The 18,750-nt window shown below is 39.4% G+C and overlaps 2 protein-coding genes across 3 annotated transcripts; one reads left to right on the forward strand and one right to left on the reverse strand.

Moving 5' to 3' along the window:
- The first annotated feature begins 4,889 nt into the window (after window positions 1-4,889).
- Window positions 4,890-11,307, forward strand: spout1 (SPOUT domain containing methyltransferase 1). The gene is made up of 12 exons (XM_034095961.2): window positions 4,890-4,999; window positions 5,083-5,122; window positions 5,983-6,096; window positions 6,177-6,336; window positions 6,844-6,933; window positions 7,009-7,058; window positions 7,229-7,359; window positions 8,003-8,075; window positions 8,182-8,280; window positions 10,243-10,345; window positions 10,728-10,875; window positions 11,014-11,307. Exons 1-12 carry the CDS (start codon window positions 4,952-4,954, stop codon window positions 11,098-11,100), a joined length of 1,143 nt encoding a protein of 380 aa, XP_033951852.1. The 5' UTR covers window positions 4,890-4,951; the 3' UTR covers window positions 11,101-11,307.
- A 583-nt stretch (window positions 11,308-11,890) lies between these two features.
- st6galnac6 (ST6 (alpha-N-acetyl-neuraminyl-2,3-beta-galactosyl-1,3)-N-acetylgalactosaminide alpha-2,6-sialyltransferase 6) lies at window positions 11,891-17,480 on the reverse strand. Of its 2 annotated transcripts, none has more exons than XM_034095963.1 (6): window positions 17,378-17,480; window positions 16,874-16,980; window positions 16,386-16,580; window positions 14,695-15,107; window positions 14,050-14,157; window positions 11,891-13,948 (listed from the first exon to the last, which is right to left on the reverse strand). In XM_034095963.1, the coding sequence occupies exons 2-6, from the start codon at window positions 16,895-16,897 to the stop codon at window positions 13,756-13,758; spliced, it is 933 nt and encodes a 310-aa protein (XP_033951854.1). In that variant the 5' UTR covers window positions 16,898-16,980; window positions 17,378-17,480; the 3' UTR covers window positions 11,891-13,755. The 2 variants fall into 2 exon arrangements, with proteins under 2 accessions (XP_033951854.1, XP_033951855.1); XM_034095964.1 differs by having other exon boundaries at window positions 17,176-17,480.
- Between the last annotated feature and the right edge of the window lie 1,270 nt (window positions 17,481-18,750).

The raw sequence follows: 18,750 nt of genomic DNA on the forward strand, positions 1-18,750 counted from the left end.
GGTACCTCCGTTCATAAGGCTGACATTTGCCTTACACTTAAAGGGGGTCTACTTTGCGGTGCTTTACCGTCCGCCCATCGGCACCCATAGTCGGCCTTATTCACAGCAGCAACACCCAACCTCCAGTGGAGGATGTTATCATGCCCCTGGCAACACTGGTAAACACTGGTAACATATGTCTAGCCGCTGACAGGAACTTGACATCGGAACTTGACATCGCATTTCCATTGAGCGGACTCCCGTACATGGGAAGGGCAAGTCCCACGGTACCTCCGTTCATAAGGCTGACATTTGCCTTACATCGTACAAGGAAAAACTTCCAAAGAAAACCCAGTTTAAAGGGAAAAATGGGGGAAACCTCAGGGAGAGCAACAGAGGAGGGATCCCTCTCCCAGGACGGACAGACGTGCAATAGATGCGGTGTGTAAATTGAAAAGATAATTCATTTGCAACACAGGTAGTCCAGATGTTTGGAAATGCATGTGTGTATAATAGGAAGATGAATCCACGAGGATATCCATCCAGGACCGATGATCCAGGACCACAGCCACGACTCAAGATCCAGGGCTCGCGATCCAGGACACAGGACCGCAGGATCATCCATGTCTCCGGATCCCGGCGTATATATAGACACCAAAAAGAAAGAAATTTGGGGAAGCTGGGTTAATCGGAACATGAGAGTACACAGGTATAGACAGAGACAAGGAAGAAGTAAGATGTCCCCCGACAAACTAAGCCTATATCAGCAAAACTAGGGGCTGAATCTAATCAGCCCTAACTAAGCTTTATCAAAAAGGAAGGTCTTAAGCGCACTCTTAAAAACGGATAGGGTGTCTGCCGCCCGAACACAAATTGGAAGCTGATTCCACAAATGTGGAGCTTGATAGTGTGGGAAAATGTGCGCAAAATGCATGAAAACGGGCCATATTTGGAAATTGCCATTTTTGTGGGGGGCGGGGCTAATCAAAAGCCCGTTGAAATATGTGTGCCATCATAATTGCAATGTGTATACAGCGTTTTGTGAATATCTGGAAAACTATATGCGAGTAGTTTGGAGTCATTTGAGACATGTAAATCGTCAAAAATGGTACATTCTCTGTTAGCTTACGTTCGCCCCGATTGAGCTAGCAACTATTTTATTCGCAATTTAACATGATATTGGATATGGGCTTAACTTGTCCTGGACTGGAATTTTCCCGATCTTTTCCCAAGGAGGTGTTTGCGAAAAAGCGCTTAAAATGCATGAATAACACAGATTTTTCAAAATGGCCGACTTTCTGGGGGGCGGGGCTAATGGAAGCTATTTTGAAATATGTCCGCAATTCCATCAGTAATGTCTGTGGCAAGATTGGGGTAGTTTGGAGAAACTATATGTGACTATCGCACAATAGGGGGCGCTACTGAGCTGGTGTACAAAAATGTACATTTTTTTTGTACAGTCTGGAAAAAGACGTGGGTTGTGACGTGTGTTCCAAGTTTTGCGTCCGAAAGTCATTTTAGCGATTTTGTGGCATTTAAATCGTCAAAATTGGTACATGTTCCGTTAGCTTCCGAGCTCCCCGTTTGAGCAGTCGACTATTCATTCGCAATTTAGCATCACATTGGATATGGGCTGATCTTGTCCTGGTTTGAAATTTTTCCGATCATTTTCCTAGGACAAGTATGCGAAAAAGCGCTTAAAATGCATGAATAACACAGATTTTTCAAAATGGCCGACTTTCTGGGGGGCGGGGCTAATGGAAGCTATTTTGAAATATGTCCGCATTTCCATGAGGAATCTCTGTGCCAAGTTTCGGGTAGTTCGAAGAAACTATATTTGACTACCGCACAATAGGGGGCGCTACTGAGACATATTTGCTAAAACGTCCGATTTTTTTCTACAGTCTGGAAAAGGTTGTGGGCTGTGACATGCGTTCCGAATTTAAAGGCCGTAACTCATTTTCTCCCCTACTTATGGCTCGGTACATTTTTTAACCCTTCGATTTTGAGAAAAAACTGAATAGGACACGCCCACATTTTTCATTGGTTGCGACCCTTTAAATCTCAGTTTATACTCACCCTGCCAGTATGTCTATGACAATATATATTTTTTTAGTCCATCGGTTCTTGAGATATAAATTAGTTGTGTTTTTGGCGCCCCCTATTGTTCGAAATGAACAGTGTTTGTTGTGCCTATTCCCCAAGACACACTGAACCTATCCACCGAAATCTGTGATATTTGGATACATTTTGGATGAATTGTGAGCATTTATGTGTAGGCCACACCCTTTTGCTAATACGTTTTGATTGATGTCGGCCACATTTTTCCACACCTCGTGCTCATTTTGTATGGTAATGTGTCTGCCCCTCCATTGATGCTGTGCACTAAGTTTGGTTTGGAAAATCAAGAAATTGGAATTTAAGTTAATATTTCAATGTTTTTCACATTATGCTAATTTAAAAAAAATCAAAGTAGGCGGAGCTTCGGGATATGAGAGGATAATATGTAGAGCTGCTCCACCCGGAAAAGTGTGCAAAATGTCAGGTCCCTCAGACTTACGCTGCGACTTTGTAAATTTTTCGAAACACTGAACTTACACAGGTGGCGCTAGAGAGCAAGTTGAACATTTTTCTCCCATCGAATCCAGAATGTTAACATTTTCACCGGTCCTGGCGGCGTTGCCAAATGTCGCTACATGAATAGTGTCGTAACCCCCTCAAAAACAGGTTGAAAGTGCAGAACCGGTAACAGAAGAATAATAATACTGACGATTTCAATAGGTCTTTGCACTACGTGCTCAGGCCCTAATAATAATAATAATTTAAATGTATACAGCGCCTTTCACGAAACCCAAGGACGCTTTACAATGAGAAGTAACAAAACACAGGTGTTTATATTTGAGCTAACGACGTGTCCAGAGATCAAAGGTTTCCATGGTGATGTGCAGTAATCAGTGAGAGGAGAGCATTTTCATTGTTCTGAATGAGAGATAAACCTCTTACATATGAACGTGTTGTTGAAGAACCGTAACAGATATCGGTGAAATTTCAAAGCGTGAAGCATGTCAAGGAACTTGAGCATCTGAAGTGTCCTTTTTGTGTACTTTCGTGTCAATAATGTGGCCTTTTTGGCAGATTAACTAAAGGTGTGCGGCTGCTGTGGTGGGGAAAGATGAGGCTGAATTTACAATGGGGTTTAATGGAGACATGTTGAACGTTTTTGTCAAGAGGCATTTTGTTTAATTATTTTTTGCTTATTTTTATTTTATTTTTCAAGCTACGAGATGTTTCCCTACGTTTCTCATGAAAAATTATGTCTCAGGAATGTAGAGTTTGGGAATTATGGCAGGTTTAAAAGAAAATATGAAGGCAAAATGAAATCTGTCCTCCACTCTAGCTGTGAAATCACGCACTCTAAAATCTGAAGAAGGCCTCTTTACCAAGGTCTGAACAATGTTTAATATCTCTAAAAGTGATAATCAGATTTAAAAGTTGTGTTACACGAATAATGTCAGAAAGATGTGTAACAGTTTAAAGTTGGAATGAGGTTTCTGAGTGAAACAGTATGAAGGAGCAGTTAGCTGTTGAAGTTGGATGAAGATTGTTCAAGTCTGAAGATTTTCTCCATTGACTTCAATGGTTAAAAATGTGATGAATTATGGGATGTATCTGGGTCATTCTAAAGAAAAGGTGGAATCTGGGTGATAAAAATCTGCTGAAATATATTCCTTCTAAAAACATCTAAAACCTGTTAAATAGCAATAACTAACTCTTAACTTGATGAATCCACAACAAGTAGAACTTAAAGTTTTTTAAGTTTTTTTATACTTTAGACAAAGCTTATTTGTAGAGGAATGTCACTGGTGTTACGTGTTACCAGGAAGAAGAGTAACACCAGTGACAATTTGGAGAAAACACTACCATTTTAACAAAATGGCTGCAATGTGTCAGACCAAATATGGCTTCAGTCAATATCAAAATGGTTTAACTCTTCAATACAATACATTTTCCCATTCAAGTGTTCACCCACCCCTAGGGCTATGCAATGAGTAACACTATGACAGACTTGAAAGACGCATGTATAATTTGAAGATAAAATGACACCTTTAACAAACAAAGTAAGAAGTATCTGACTTACAGTATGTCTTTGTCCACTGCACTGCCTCAAATGATCTCTTGTTACAGGAGGCACTTCAGAGACAGTACATTATTTCAAAAATAAAAGCGTTTTGTGTAGCAGTAACACCAATGACGTAATTTTGGGTGACTGACATTTATTTGAAATTATTAATAATAATTTGCGTTTTTTGTTACCATTTCAGTGTTATATTTAATGCTTGTAATGTTATGTAAATATAAATTAGATTTATTTATTGAAAAAAAAATCTTTTAAATTAAAACTATAGGCTCCACTTCCATGTATGATCAAAGTGACAACAAGGCAGTTCCTTGAACTTGACATTTTAAATAAATTGCAATTTACGTATAAAACCATTTTTTATTTATTTTTTATTTAGTACCATTTCAAAGACAATCTCTATTTATTCAACATATATAATGAATGTGAGTATTAGGTCAACGTCATGTATTTTGGTGTCTGCAAAAGTAAGTGACAGCACTTCCTCCTTTTCTGTAGAATGACCTTTATATATACAGTCTATGAGAATGACCCATCTCTGGAATTATGAAAGTTATGAATAAGAAAAGTAATAGCAATCGATTCCCGACCGAGCTGAACGTTTTGATGTTTGAACGGAGTTTCTGCGAAGTGGAATGTGGGAGAAGAAGAGGTACAAAATAACCCGGCGGAATAATAAAGAATTTCGTGCGTCGAAGAACAGATAGTTGGAATGCATTCCCACTAAATAAGGCAAAAACTAGTCAGCTGTTGAAATTCCACATCAGGCTTTTATTTTGAAACGTGTGTCGTGACCCGGATGTAAATAATCTTCACGTGTTGGTGCGTGTAAAAATGTCTACCGACGTCGCAGCGAAAAGACTCAAAATTGAGCCCTCTTTGGTACTTTCAAACTATTATATTACATGAAAGTATCACTTTAATTTTATCCATATTACTTATAATGTGTTGGTTATTTTTTACAGCCTGAGGACAAGGTGGACTGGAAGAAAAAGAAAGCAGATGGTGAGTACAGCTAGCTAGTTAGCTACATGCTAAAGCAGTTTAGTTTGATACACATGTTCAATTATAGTTCAACTGTTTCATCGCTATTAAGTTAAATTATGTTTTAAAGTTGTTGTTATGTTAGAAAAAAATGGTCTATCTAACGCTACAATAAATAATTACGTATGATGTGTTACCATGTGTTTAGCCACTCCATTTATATATTGAATTTATTGTTGGTAATTAATACTTTTAGGCATTGGTAATGTAACTCGGCACTTTTATTAAAGTAGGCCTATTGTACTTTTGTACAGTTTTGAGGTATTTATTCTTTATTTGACAATATGTTTTATATACTTCTACACCACTACATTTGTTTTTTGTTTTGCTATTGTTTTGCAATTGTTCACTATCTATATAATTTTTAAGTTATAAATGAGTTACTGTAATACATTATCATTTAATAATTGACCCAACAGTAAGCATCAATAAAAGCAATAATACTTTCATATGTTTTCTGGAACAAATGTTTCTGCGTAATGAATATTTGTACCTTTTGTATTTTAAATCTATTAAATAAGCACTTTTACCTTAGTAAGATTTTAATTCAGGACGAGTAACAGAGTATCTTCACACTCTGGTATTGTTCCTTTTACAAATGTAATGGATCTGTATATGAATACTTCTTCCACTTCTGCTTTTTAGAGAGTAATAGTAGAAGTAGTCAACTCAGATTCAGTCACGAGTAGATTGACATCTTCTCCGTACTCATTTCAAATGTCCACAAACCAAAAAACCCTTCCACTCTCCATTCCGATATCGCCAGTCTGTCTACATGTCTTCATCGCTTACCAATATAATTCATTCTTCTTTAAAAACAGTAAAGGAGTCCAAGAAGCAAAGGAAAGAGGCCAAGCTGATCAAACAGTTGGATAAGCAGATAGAGCTCGAGTCTGCAGAGAAGGCAAATCATGAACAGAGCCAAGACAATAAAGGTAACCTTGTTATCACTTTTGATATTGTTATTCTACCTGTGAAAGGCCGCGTGCTGTAATGTGTGGTCTGTGTCCCTCAGGTCGGGCGTACACGGTGAGTGTGGCTCTGCCCGGCTCTGTGCTGGATAACGCTCAGTCCACGGAGCTCCGGACCTACCTGGCGGGACAGATCGCCAGAGCCTGTGTCGTGTTCTGTGTCGACGAGATCGTTGTGTTCGATGAATACGGAGAAGATGTCAAGTAAGTTAAATCAACAGGTCCAATATATCTGTGGACACCAAGCTGTAGAAATAAAAAAAATCATAATTTGATGCAATAGTGCTAAAAAATACCGTTTCCCATTAACCTACATTAGGAAAGACATGTTGTAAATCAGCATATCATTTTTGAAGTAAAGTAACTACTCGGTAGTACACGCACCCATCAATGCTTCTTATTCTTTTTACCATGGACGTGTACCGATTGGATCTCATGGTTATGAACGTGTGCTTGCTCCTTTATTAAATGCTTGTGTACTCATTCAATTATATCTTTTATCTGCACTGTCCCATTTCTTGTACAAATGTAAATGTCCCCTCTTTGGGACAAATAAAGGACTTTTGACTCTCATTAGTTCCTGAAAGTTGTAAAATACGCATATAGCCTAATAAGCATGTGTTTAGAATAGAGTTGTATCCCTACATACATGGTAATCACCCCAAAGCCACCTGAAAACCAATAGAACATACTTGTTCTTTTCTCCCACAGGACCGTAGAAGGAGAATTTAAAGGTGTTGGTAAGAAAGGACAAGCTTGTATTCAGCTGGCCAGAATACTTCAGTACCTGGAATGTCCTCAGTAAGTAGTACACTTATTATAATCAGATCGCCGCCATTTGATCAGATTCTGATTACTGCTTTTATTTGTACCCAGGTATCTGCGCAAGTGGTTTTTCCCAAAGCATCAAGATTTGCAGTATGCAGGTTAGAGTTCCAATTTCATTTACATGCTTCAATCTGAGAAGACACATTGAATATAAGAAGACACATTGAATATAAGAAGACACATTGAATATAAGAAGACACATTAATCTAAGAAGACACATTGAATATAAGAAGACATTTCTTGAAAGTAATTGCTCTTCTTTCTGCAGGTTTGCTGAACCCTTTAGACAGCCCTCACCACATGAGGATAGACGATGAGTCAGCGTATCGGGAAGGAATCGTCCTCGACCGGCCGAACAAACCAGGAAAAGGCTCTTTGGTCAACTGTGGGATGAGAAAGGTGAGCATGGTTAAATAGATAATAAGTAATAGAGGGATAGTACAAAGTTACTGACGTCATGTCATGTGGACAAAATGCACAATTAACTAATTAAAGATACATTTGACTGATATCGTCCAAATATTCAAATGTTTGCTCGTGATGACCGTGTCGTGAAAGTCTGTACATGCTTTGGCTGATCTTGTTATGACTGATTGGTTTATGACTGTTTGTCTGTAACTGTCCTGCTGCCTATCTTGGGCCAGGACTCCTTGGGAAAAGAGGTTTTTAATCTCAATGAGATAATAAATAAATATAGAAAGTAGGCTATAAATAACAATTTTGTTCCGATTTACAAATAAAAAGGTATTCTTTAGATTAATTTCACATTCTAACATTTGAAAATATAATAATATAACTTGAAGTTTCCCAGAGCTCAAAGTGATGTCTAGATATCCCTTCCTTTTTTCTTTTTTTTTACAACCGCAGAAAAACCCAAATATATTGGGTTTTATAGTTTATTATAAAGACAAAGAAAAACATAAAATATTGAATTGGTGTGTTTCTGTGCTTCAAGAGATGGCCCAAATGATCAAATAATAATCGCCTATTATTATCATTCTGATTGTGCCATAGACTGATTGTCTTCTTTCTGCTCCTACAGGAGGTTCGTATTGACAAACAGCTGCAGTCTGGACTCCGAGTCACAGTGAAGCTCAATAAGAAACAGAGCAATGGTAACAAGACATTTTATTATTTAATATATTTTCTCTCTTAAAGTCCCCATGCACTCTGGATTCTGCCACCATCAGCTCAGTGTGTCTTCCTGTGTCTCCTCCTCAGAGAGTAAGATGTGTAAAGGAGTGGTGGTCGCTCCTCACCTCCCCCGCACTGAAGGAGGTCTGTACTGGGGGTACAGCGTCCGCCTGGCATCCTGTCTCAGTACGTTTCTTATTCCTGTGATCAACTGCTATTATCTTAAACCATTTTAATCTGAGTAGCTCGGCCAGTTATGTTTTTTTACATTATCAGCTTAGAGTGCGATAACCACCATCATTTGTACATTATCGACTATTCTTCCACAGCTCCCGAGCTGTGGAAGAATAGTCGATAAAGGAACATTTTATATTTTAGCCGGATGGTAGAGGCGTGTTGCGGCTAATATGATGTTATTTGCACTTTCTGTAAACAAATGTCCTTCTATTGACAAACGGCTTGCATCATTATGCCTGTTTCGGATGGAAAGGCTATGCAAATGTTAATACTTGTTTTTATCATTTTGAAAGATTCCAAGATTTTTTAGTTTTGGTTGTTTTAATTTATCCTTTATTTATTTAGAATTTGGGACCTGCTCCATCGAAATCAGTCGCATTGACTCAAAGACACATTTAGAGTTGTATACACTGTTGGAACGAGGAGATTCCTAGCTTTCTAATGATATCAGGATTGTTGTTGTACTCCAAATATTAAGCAAGATATGTCACATTATATAATGACTGTCACAGTCATCATTTTGAGAAAAAGGCCTTCAAAGTTTCCTCTTCTCTGGAATCCATCGATCTGATTGATTATTAACAAATGTTCAAAATACTACGGAGGGAAGATATTAATATAATATATAATAATCGATTATTATTCGCCAGGGCTGCCGAATAATCGATTTTGATCATGGTCAGTTTCTGGCAACCCTAATATGAATGATAATGGGACACATCGACGTCTGCACTCAGTGCCGCGGACTGTAGGCTACGTAATGTTACTTTGATCCGGTTACTTATGTTGTGGCAGATATTTAATTAAGCTTTCTTAACATAATAGTATAATGATAGTTATAATAGTCAGATTGCTCTGAAGATGGAGGTGATATTCTATTCATTTTCACGTTCACACAGTCGGTGATTTTGGCCGGCCGTCTTTCCTGCAACGGCAGTTTAAACTGTATTTCCTCCACACACTGAGCTCTGATTGGTCAGCAGGCGGTGCTTTCGCTGAGTTGATCTCTTATCCTGGAACCTATCCTGCATCGGAGCACAGACTAGGTTCCAGGATAAGTCACCATGGAGATCTAGCCCGCTAAAAAGTGAACCAGCTTCGTAGTACCAAAGTTTTCCCTGAATTTAGCCGGCTAAGCGAAAATCCTGCTTCGTAGTATACCCCCCGGCTGTTGTTAAGCCTGCAGTGACGTTACGTTACTCCGTTCTCCGCTTGTAATTATGCCGAAGCTTCAAAGTTGTATTTATCATCTGAATTTGCCGAAACAAGTTTAATATTCTGAAAGCCAAGACTTTGTTTAATTGAAATCAGATGAAAACAAACTGTAACGGACCCTGCCGTGTTATCTATGATTACTATACACCTTACATTCATAATTTCAGAGGGAGGGGGGCTGGGTGTGGAACAGCAGAGTGGCGAGTGAGAGCTGTCATCTTCGCTTTACAAGCTTCAAACATGTATTTATCGTGTGATTTTGGAAATAGAAGTTTCATATTCTGAAAGCCAAGACTTTGTTTATTTAAAATCAAACAAAACACCCGAACCCCGAAAAACTATTTATTTACGCAAATCCACGTTTATTTTGAAATGAGCTGTTGCGACTTCCGACTGATTTCGATGGAGCGATTTGTTTTCACATTTCAATTCCAGTGTTCATTGCTCTTTGAAAATGTTTACTTTCATTTTAATGCTAATATATTATCATTGTATAAAATGGGGTTAAAATGAAAATAGTGTCTTTTATCTCAACTGTTTCTGGGACAATATATCGGCCAAACAAAAGTATTTCTCATGACAGGCCGGACCTAGCTTTTTCATCCACATAACCTACTAATTTGTGTACTAATCCAGTATGAGTATCGAGCACGCTGTGACTGCTTGACCCTTATCGCTGTTGGTTTGGTAATGCAGGTGCAGTATTTACTGAAAGTCCGTATGAGGATGGATACGACCTGACTATTGGAACATCAGAGAAAGGCAGCAACTTGGACCAATCAACACTCTCACCATTCAAGTAGGTTCAGAAACAATAGGATAATTATCACCAAATTCACTCAACGAAGCAGCAAAGTGCGGCGTTCAACAGTAATTATTAAAAGTTCAACTTTTAAGGCACATTTTTGGCCAGAGATTTCCTACAGCTAATTTGTTAATGGACTCTTATTTACTCTACGTTGACCTGTGCTGCAAATAATTTATTTAGCTTGATGCACATAAATAGTCTTCTGGCTGCACACAGTAGTTTAATATCTCCTTTTGAAATGTAGTGGGGTAGAAGTTTAAAGCAGGATAAACCCACTTTCCAACACCACATTCTAACACAACATTTGAAGTCTTCTTATAACAATAATGGTGTTTCATTAGTTTAAATTGAGTTTTCCCCACTCACTTTGTAGGCATCTTTTAGTCGTTTTTGGAGGTCTTCAGGGTCTGGAGGCCAGTGTAGATACGGACCAAAACCTGGAAGTGACGGACCCGAGTGTTTTGTTTGACCTTTACCTCAACACATGCCCCGACCAGGGCAGCAGGACCATTCGCACAGAGGTGAGGGCTCCTTAAATGACATATTTGATTAACTTTTGTGAGACAAGACAGATTTACACTCTTTGTACAAGCAAATACCTTATTCATTTGGATGCACACCACGTGTTAATTTACTTTTGTTTATCTTCTTTTCAACAGGAGGCAATTTTAGTTTCCATGGCGGGGCTGAGACAGAAGATCACAGCTGCATTTTCAGATGTTTCCAGCGGTTCATTAAAGATTTAATAAAGAAAGGAAGTAAGCAAGCAAAGACTGGCAGACGTTTTATAATGACCATCAAGTTGTACTTTTCCCATTATCAGTGCTGTACTGTTGCTTACTGTAAAACAGATGTTATTTCAAACATTCAACATCATTGTTCTTCATTCTGTATGTCTTTGTTTGTAAATGGCTCAACATATTGTACATATTGAAATACAAAGCTTCAACTGACTTGTATTGTATTTTTCAAAGCATATAATATGACTCTCGCAACTGTACTTTCAATGAAAAACAGCGTTGAGATGGCACAACATGTACAGATAAACGTACGGAGGCAGACAGGTGCAAACGCGCTACAACGGCCCAAAACACTCAACAACTTCACGATCCCTGAGCGCCAACAAGCGCTCCGTCCCCGCCGTGTGCGTCACTTTTTAGTGTCCCCAGGTTTCCTTTGAGTTTTGAGCTTCTTGCAGCGTTTTTTTATTGCAGTTTTGTATACCCAGCGCTTTTAGTAAACGCTGCGCATGTAATGTCAAGTTGGTGAGATGTTTTGGCAAATTAGTGTTTTTATATTTGCATCGTTTCTAAAGCTGCAGCATGTTTTTCCAAGTAGAAATGTTTTGTGCCGTTGTTTTGCATTTTCACCTCTTGAACTAAATGGCACAGAATATATTCATCAATGAGTCTGCTTCAGGTTTGTAAATAGTTAATCCAACAGATTGTGTAACAGATGCAATTACTTTCCAGTTGCCATGCATGCTACGTGCATTAATCTACCCATATGTATTTTATTCTCATAAATACAAAAAAAGCCAGGCAAATATGTCATTTTAATACCAGGTTTGCACAGGAATTGCAGTATGCGTTTGTTGTTTGGAGTATTTGTGGATTAGCTTGATATACACTCAGTTCCCACATAATTAGGTACATGTGGCAATACATAGTTTGATACAACTCCTGCAATAAATAATACCTTCATAAATGTTCAGATTTAAATTTTTAGAATAGTAGTAATACAATATTTTGAGGCCTGTATTGTTGTGCTGCTGAATTGCATCTGTTTAATTCATGTTTATTATACTTAGTTTTTCCTTATTTATATAACTTGGGTGTCTTAGCTATTGAATGTTTTTGCATTATATGCAATATAGACATTTTGTAGTAATAGTAATATCTTGATATATTTCGCAGGCAATCTAATATCGGTAAAGTAGCAGCAGTTGATGTGGATTATGTATTTTTTCCAACAAATTACTTTCCAAAAACCCAACTATACTGGCTTCTGAGCAAGCACATTGCTCCCTTAAAAATGAAGAACACTTGGTTTGCAAAAGGCATCACAGTTTTAGATATTGCACCCTTCTCTGCATCCTGTTTAGTTTAGTCACGTTTAGTTAATAGCAACATACTGATATATATAACACGATCACGATGCATTTTGTGAATTGAAGATGCATGCGCTGAAATGCCACTGAGGTAAAAAGGTCACGAGGCATCAACTTTAACTCAATTTCATGAAAACATTCAAATCAACAGCAAAAATGTGTATCTGCAGTTACTGTAGTTTCACATTTGTATAGTAGACGGTTGATGTAGAGCTCAAATAGTGTTTTGTAGTCTATTGTGTTTCATGAGAATGCTTGCTTATATAATCCCCCTGAGCATGGGGAACACAAGCGCATTTTCAATAACAAAAATATTAGAAACATGTAAAAATTCCTCTTTAAATTCAATTTCTTCTCTATGTACAAAAACACCCGTCGGACGGCCACCAATGTGGGATTTACACAATATATTATTTCCTCTCCATTATTTCCTCATTTGGTCCAAACGCTTTTGACCAAAAGATTCTTCGTCCTCTTGGCGTTTTCATGAGTATGTGGCTTCACGAGGGCTCATCCTCTCAGTCAGGCCACTGAGTATGTGGCTTCACGAGGGCTCATCCTCTCAGTCAGGCCACTGTGAGTATGTGGCTTCACGAGGGCTCATCCTCTCAGTCAGGCCACTGAGTATGTGGCTTCACGAGGGCTCATCCTCTCAGTCAGGCCACTGTGAGTATGTGGCTTCACGAGGGCTCATCCTCTCAGTCAGGCCACTGAGTATGTGGCTTCACGAGGGCTCATCCTCTCAGTCAGGCCACTGTGAGTATGTGGCTTCACGAGGGCTCATCCTCTCAGTCAGGCCACTGAGTATGTGGCTTCACGAGGGCTCATCCTCTCAGTCAGGCCACTGAGTATGTGGCTTCACGAGGGCTCATCCTCTCAGTCAGGCCACTGAGTATGTGGCTTCACGAGGGCTCATCCTCTCAGTCAGGCCACTGTGAGTATGTGGCTTCACGAGGGCTCATCCTCTCAGTCAGGCCACTGTGAGTATGTGGCTTCACGAGGGCTCATCCTCTCAGTCAGGCCACTGTGAGTATGTGGCTTCACGAGGGCTCATCCTCTCAGTCAGGCCACTGTGAGTATGTGGCTTCACGAGGGCTCATCCTCTCAGTCAGGCCACTGTGAGTATGTGGCTTCACGAGGGCTCATCCTCTCAGTCAGGCCACTGAGTATGTGGCTTCACGAGGGCTCATCCTCTCAGTCAGGCCACTGAGTATGTGGCTTCACGAGGGCTCATCCTCTCAGTCAGGCCACTGTGAGTTTGTATATGTCTCTCTTTCTTTCCCACTAAAGTCTAAACCCATTTGGGGTGAGAGAAGGTGATGTTGTACTGCTTCGCCCAGCGGCCAAACACTTGTTTCTCCGTGATGAAGCGATGGTGGTTCCCTCTGCGGCCCCCCTCATGCTGCAGGTACGTGACACACTCATCCGGCCCCCTGGGCTTGTAGTAGTGGTAGGGCATCTTTTTGGCTGGAGGTTTAAATTTTCTAGAAAAATGCAAGGTTTTATTAATGAGTTGAACAACCAGATTATTAGTGATGTTCTAATTGTGAAGCAAGTACTGCATTGTTACCAACAATGTACTTACCCACAGTGATTGGGTGGGACCATCCCATACACTTTGATACTATCACAAAGCTCGATGGCAATGACCATAGTGAACCAGCCTGTGCTCAGCCAGGAGTGAGATTTCTGTCTGAGCAGAAGAAAACAGCAAAACAATCGGTTAGTGAAATCTACCCAATATGGGGCTGGAAAAGATATACCACCATGTTATGACCAAATACCTCTATCAATATCGCAATGATATTGTAGGGTTGTTCATTGATGCGTTCACAACAAATGACACAATGACAATTTTTATAATTATCAATAATAGCAAATGAATTACTTAAAAACCTCACAAAAGTTGCAATATAATGAGAAACGTCCTCAAAACATGACATAATAGTGCAAAATAATGACTTGGTATCTCAAAACAAGGAGACACTTTCACCAAATATCGTAAAAGATAATCTTCGTATTAAGCCATTAAAAGACATCCATCCAAATAGCAAAATAATGATTTAATTTCACCAAATATTGACTAGAAATTGCAAAATAACAACTTAGTTTCTCAAATTATGGGAAACATCTTTCAAATAATGACTGAATTTAGCAAAATAATGGATAATGTATCTGGCTCTACAATAACCCACATGAAACCTGATCCCTCTGCTCAGTGAACCCTCACCTGTCCCGCCCGGTCTCCCGGTGAAACAGGCTGTCGAAGCGGCGCATTTTGCTGGCGGTGATGCTGAAGCAGGACATGTTGCTGTAGGTGGTGCTGACCCTCTGGATCAGCCGGTACAGGGTCCCTTTGGCGTCCTTCCCCATCTTGTTGGGGGGTCCCCAGAAGATGATCACGGGGCTGCTGTCGGGCCTGTGCAGGAACTCGCTTGGCCTGCGGACCACCCTGAACACGCTGGAGTGGGCCACCACCCTCAGAGAGGTCTGGTTCCCCACGTCCGCCTCGAAGCCCAGCGTGGGGGCGTCGTTCATCCGGATCACACACTGCGCCCGGTCGATCTCCGCCCCGGCTCGACTCCCCAGGACGTGGCTGGAGCTCGTCACCAGAGCACAGCTGCCACAGTGCAGACTCATCATCTGACGGGAAGAGACACAAGAGTGGATCAACTTATAGTTTAGCAAAAATATCGACTTAATGACACAAAAGAAATGATGAAGAACCTCAAAATAATGAGAAACTTTCTCAGAAATAACTAAGTATTGCACAATGTTTTGAATTTGTGGCATTAATTAATGCATTTTTATTGCAAAAATAATGACTTGGTGTTGAAAAATAATTACTTAATATTGCAAAAAAAAACTTGTATCATCTTAATGAGCAACAGTTCCCAAAAAGAACTTTAAATAACTCTTCGTGTTGAAATACTAAGTCATTGTTTGGAGAACAATGTTTTTGCAGTGCTCAGCTGGCTTCTTATTGCTTCATATATCTGTATTTTAAACTGGTTGACATAAGTTGTTGTGTGTTATGAGATATGATAAATGAAAGCAGAATGTAGCTGGTTTGGAGAGGAACAGTTCACCTTGTATTTCACAGTGTTTACTTTGAGTGACTCATCTTTACAGTTCTTGATTTTGACTAATTCCCTGTAATGTCTTACATAAGCTGCAGCTGCCCACTGTTTAGGACAGGGGGTGTCAAACTCAAGGCCCGGGGGCCAAATCCGGCCCGTGACTTCATTTTATGTGGCCCCACAAGAGCTTTTAAAGAATATAATATGTTTATTATATGGGTAAATGCCGATTTACAGAAGCGTTGCCCATAAACTACATGTCCCACAATGCATCTCAAATTTGACTTTTTTCTCAGAATTTGCTTTTTATCTTAGAATTTGACTTCTTTTTCAAAATGTTACTTTTTTCCCAAAATTTCCCTTTTTTTCAGAATTTGGCTTTTCTTTTTAGATCATTTTGTGACATTCTCACTGAAGAGACTTGCAATTATTTGCCCTAGACTTCTTCTTTCAGACGTAGTTAATTATGAAGTTATTACCCTATCCGATAATAATCCAATGCAGAGGCAATAATGTAATATAATACATTATTTTATATATATTAAATATTTATATATGTATTTTTATATAGTCTTAAAGTTACAACCGGCTCTTTGAGTGCAACCATAATGCTGATGTGGCCCGTGATGAAATTGAGTTTGACACCCCTGGATTAGGAAGTCTGTGCGTCTTTTTGGAACAATGCACCACATCCTTTTTGTATCTTTACTGACTTCCTGAGTTTTGAACATGCTCCGTGCAGCAGCAACATTTCCCTTCTTTTGCATTCTTCTCTGATACTTATTGTGGATTTCCACGTCATAAAACACATTTCTTTGTCCGTGCATGAGCTGTTGAGTACCTTGTTCCCATGGAATGGCACATATCCGTCTTTCCCAGACCACTTCTTCAGATCTGTGGCCTTGATGGCCTTATTTAAAGCCAGATGTAGTGGAGAGTAGATGTTATCGTTGACATTGTTGGAGCCATAGAGGATGAGGAGTGTCATCAGGACGAAGATGGCTGCGAAGATCACCAGCCTGTGGCTCTGCTGCCCCTGAGGAGTAAACAACAGTTAACGTGTCATCTAAAACTGAATTTGACCGACATTTTTTATCAACACTATGCTTCTGCTCCACTGGTTTCAGAGGGAATTATTTGATTGTTTTGTCAACAATTCTTTTTAATAGCTGTAATTAATTTAGGAGTTTAAATTTTATAAAGAGAACAATTTGGAGCTTATTAAATATAATGTAATTTGTAAAATAAACAAATCAACACTATAGGCCTACTGAAAAAAAAGTCTCACTATGGTTTCAACTTGGTCCGAGGGCCACACCCTGCTCTTACCTTTGCACTGAGCTTGAGACCCATGCTGTCAGATCAGGCTGTGTTCCAACACACTGCCAGTGAAGGCTGTGTTCCAACACACTGCCAGTGACTGTCTGTCATCATATCTGAAATATGGACAAACATGAGATGCTGCTGTACATTCAAATCCAATCATGCGATGAGTCCACCATTGCCCTAACGCTGTATAATATTATTCAGTATTATGGCGATGCTCCAACAAAAACAAGCACAGTTATTCACTTAATGTATGCTAATTGCAGTACAAATCCTATACAAATCTATATGTTACATGCTTTTACCTTAAACCCCATTAATACAAGGCAATTATTATATTGTAGAAGAAAAGGACACATCATACGCAGCCATATTTCCCAACGGCTGTTGACGAACATGCACTGAGATGATTTTAGTGTTAAACAACACCCCGCTGATAGGATTGAATATGATCCGCATCGACATGTCCCATGTCCGATGGACAGCTGTCTTTAATCCGCACTTTACCGTCTCATGCTCCCGGTGTTTCTCCGTGTGTGATGTCTCTCTGCTCTGCCTCGCGCCCCCATCTTCCTGCGCCACTAGCTGACGTCATCATCACGTATCTCACTGCAGCAGTGTGTGGATTTTTAATGAAAGAAAAATATATCACATTATGTATTCTCAAGGGTGGAACTTTGTTTTGAGAAGTGGGAGGGACACAAAATAGGAGGTCCTCCGCAATGAAACATTGTTCTCGATTTAATTCCATTTCCTGCCTTTCTACAAATATATTAGGGACTATGGTGTTAAAAAACAAAAACAAATATGTAGTGTATATGAGAAGATTTTTGTCTTTTAAATTGAAGTTGAATGCATCAATCTGGTGCACTTTGAGAGCAAAATTAAGAGATTTATGAGATAATAATTATGAGATAAATAATTATGAGACATATCTATGCCCATAGTAACTGAACGAGAGACTAATGTCAAATGACAGTACATTTGACCAATCATATCTTCCCTCTAAATGGGTGGGCTTTATTATCGCGGACTTTATGACAAGTTCCGCCCGCTGTGAAACGTTTCTTGTTTCCATAGCAACAACAACTGTCAACAGCGGAAACTCGCCTTCAAAATAAAAGCATGCCAAATTACACTTAAAGGAATGGTCCACTCATTAGATAATTAATCAAAACTTCAGTATTTAGTGAAACATTATGTTTAAACCATACCCTGAAGAAATCAGCGATATTCCCCGGTAAATAATGATTTTATAGCTCTTTTTTATCAAAACCTTTATATTCCGTCTGGCCGCGCCATTTTTGCCATTTTCAGTAGTCACGTGATGGTCGTGACGTCATCCATGCGTTCACGTTGTCAACACACGGAAACATGGCTGAATATTTGAGTTCGGACTCGTCAGCAGAGGAAGAAGTTTTGATGTTTTATCAGTATGAGTAGTAATACAAATGCCACTTCAATCTCATTAGTATGCAGAAAAAGTGACAGGTCGCCCCGCCCCTTTTCGACCGGAAGTCCTGCCTTATTTGACCGGAAGGCCCGCCCTTTTATTTTGAAACCGGAAGTCCCGCCTTGTTCGACCGGAAGTCCCGCCTCGTTCGACCGGATGTCCCGCTTCCGGCGGATGTCCCGCCCCCGCTTCCGGTTTACAAAATAAAATAAAAAAGAAATTAAAATTAAAAAAATGAGAAAAATAAAATGCCGTTGTTTTCAATCAATTAATATGCCTAGGATATATGTCCCGCCTCCTTACCACTTCCTGTGTGGTTAATCCTGTATACAGTATCGAATGTAACTTACAAATACTTGCAAATAACATGAAATTAATCAAAAGTAAGGCATCTTTAAAACATATATTTAAACCTCTCTGTTTTTGC

Source organism: Pseudochaenichthys georgianus, chromosome 12, assembly GCF_902827115.2.
Source record: "Pseudochaenichthys georgianus chromosome 12, fPseGeo1.2, whole genome shotgun sequence".
In the NCBI taxonomy this organism is placed as follows: Eukaryota; Metazoa; Chordata; class Actinopteri; order Perciformes; family Channichthyidae; genus Pseudochaenichthys; species Pseudochaenichthys georgianus.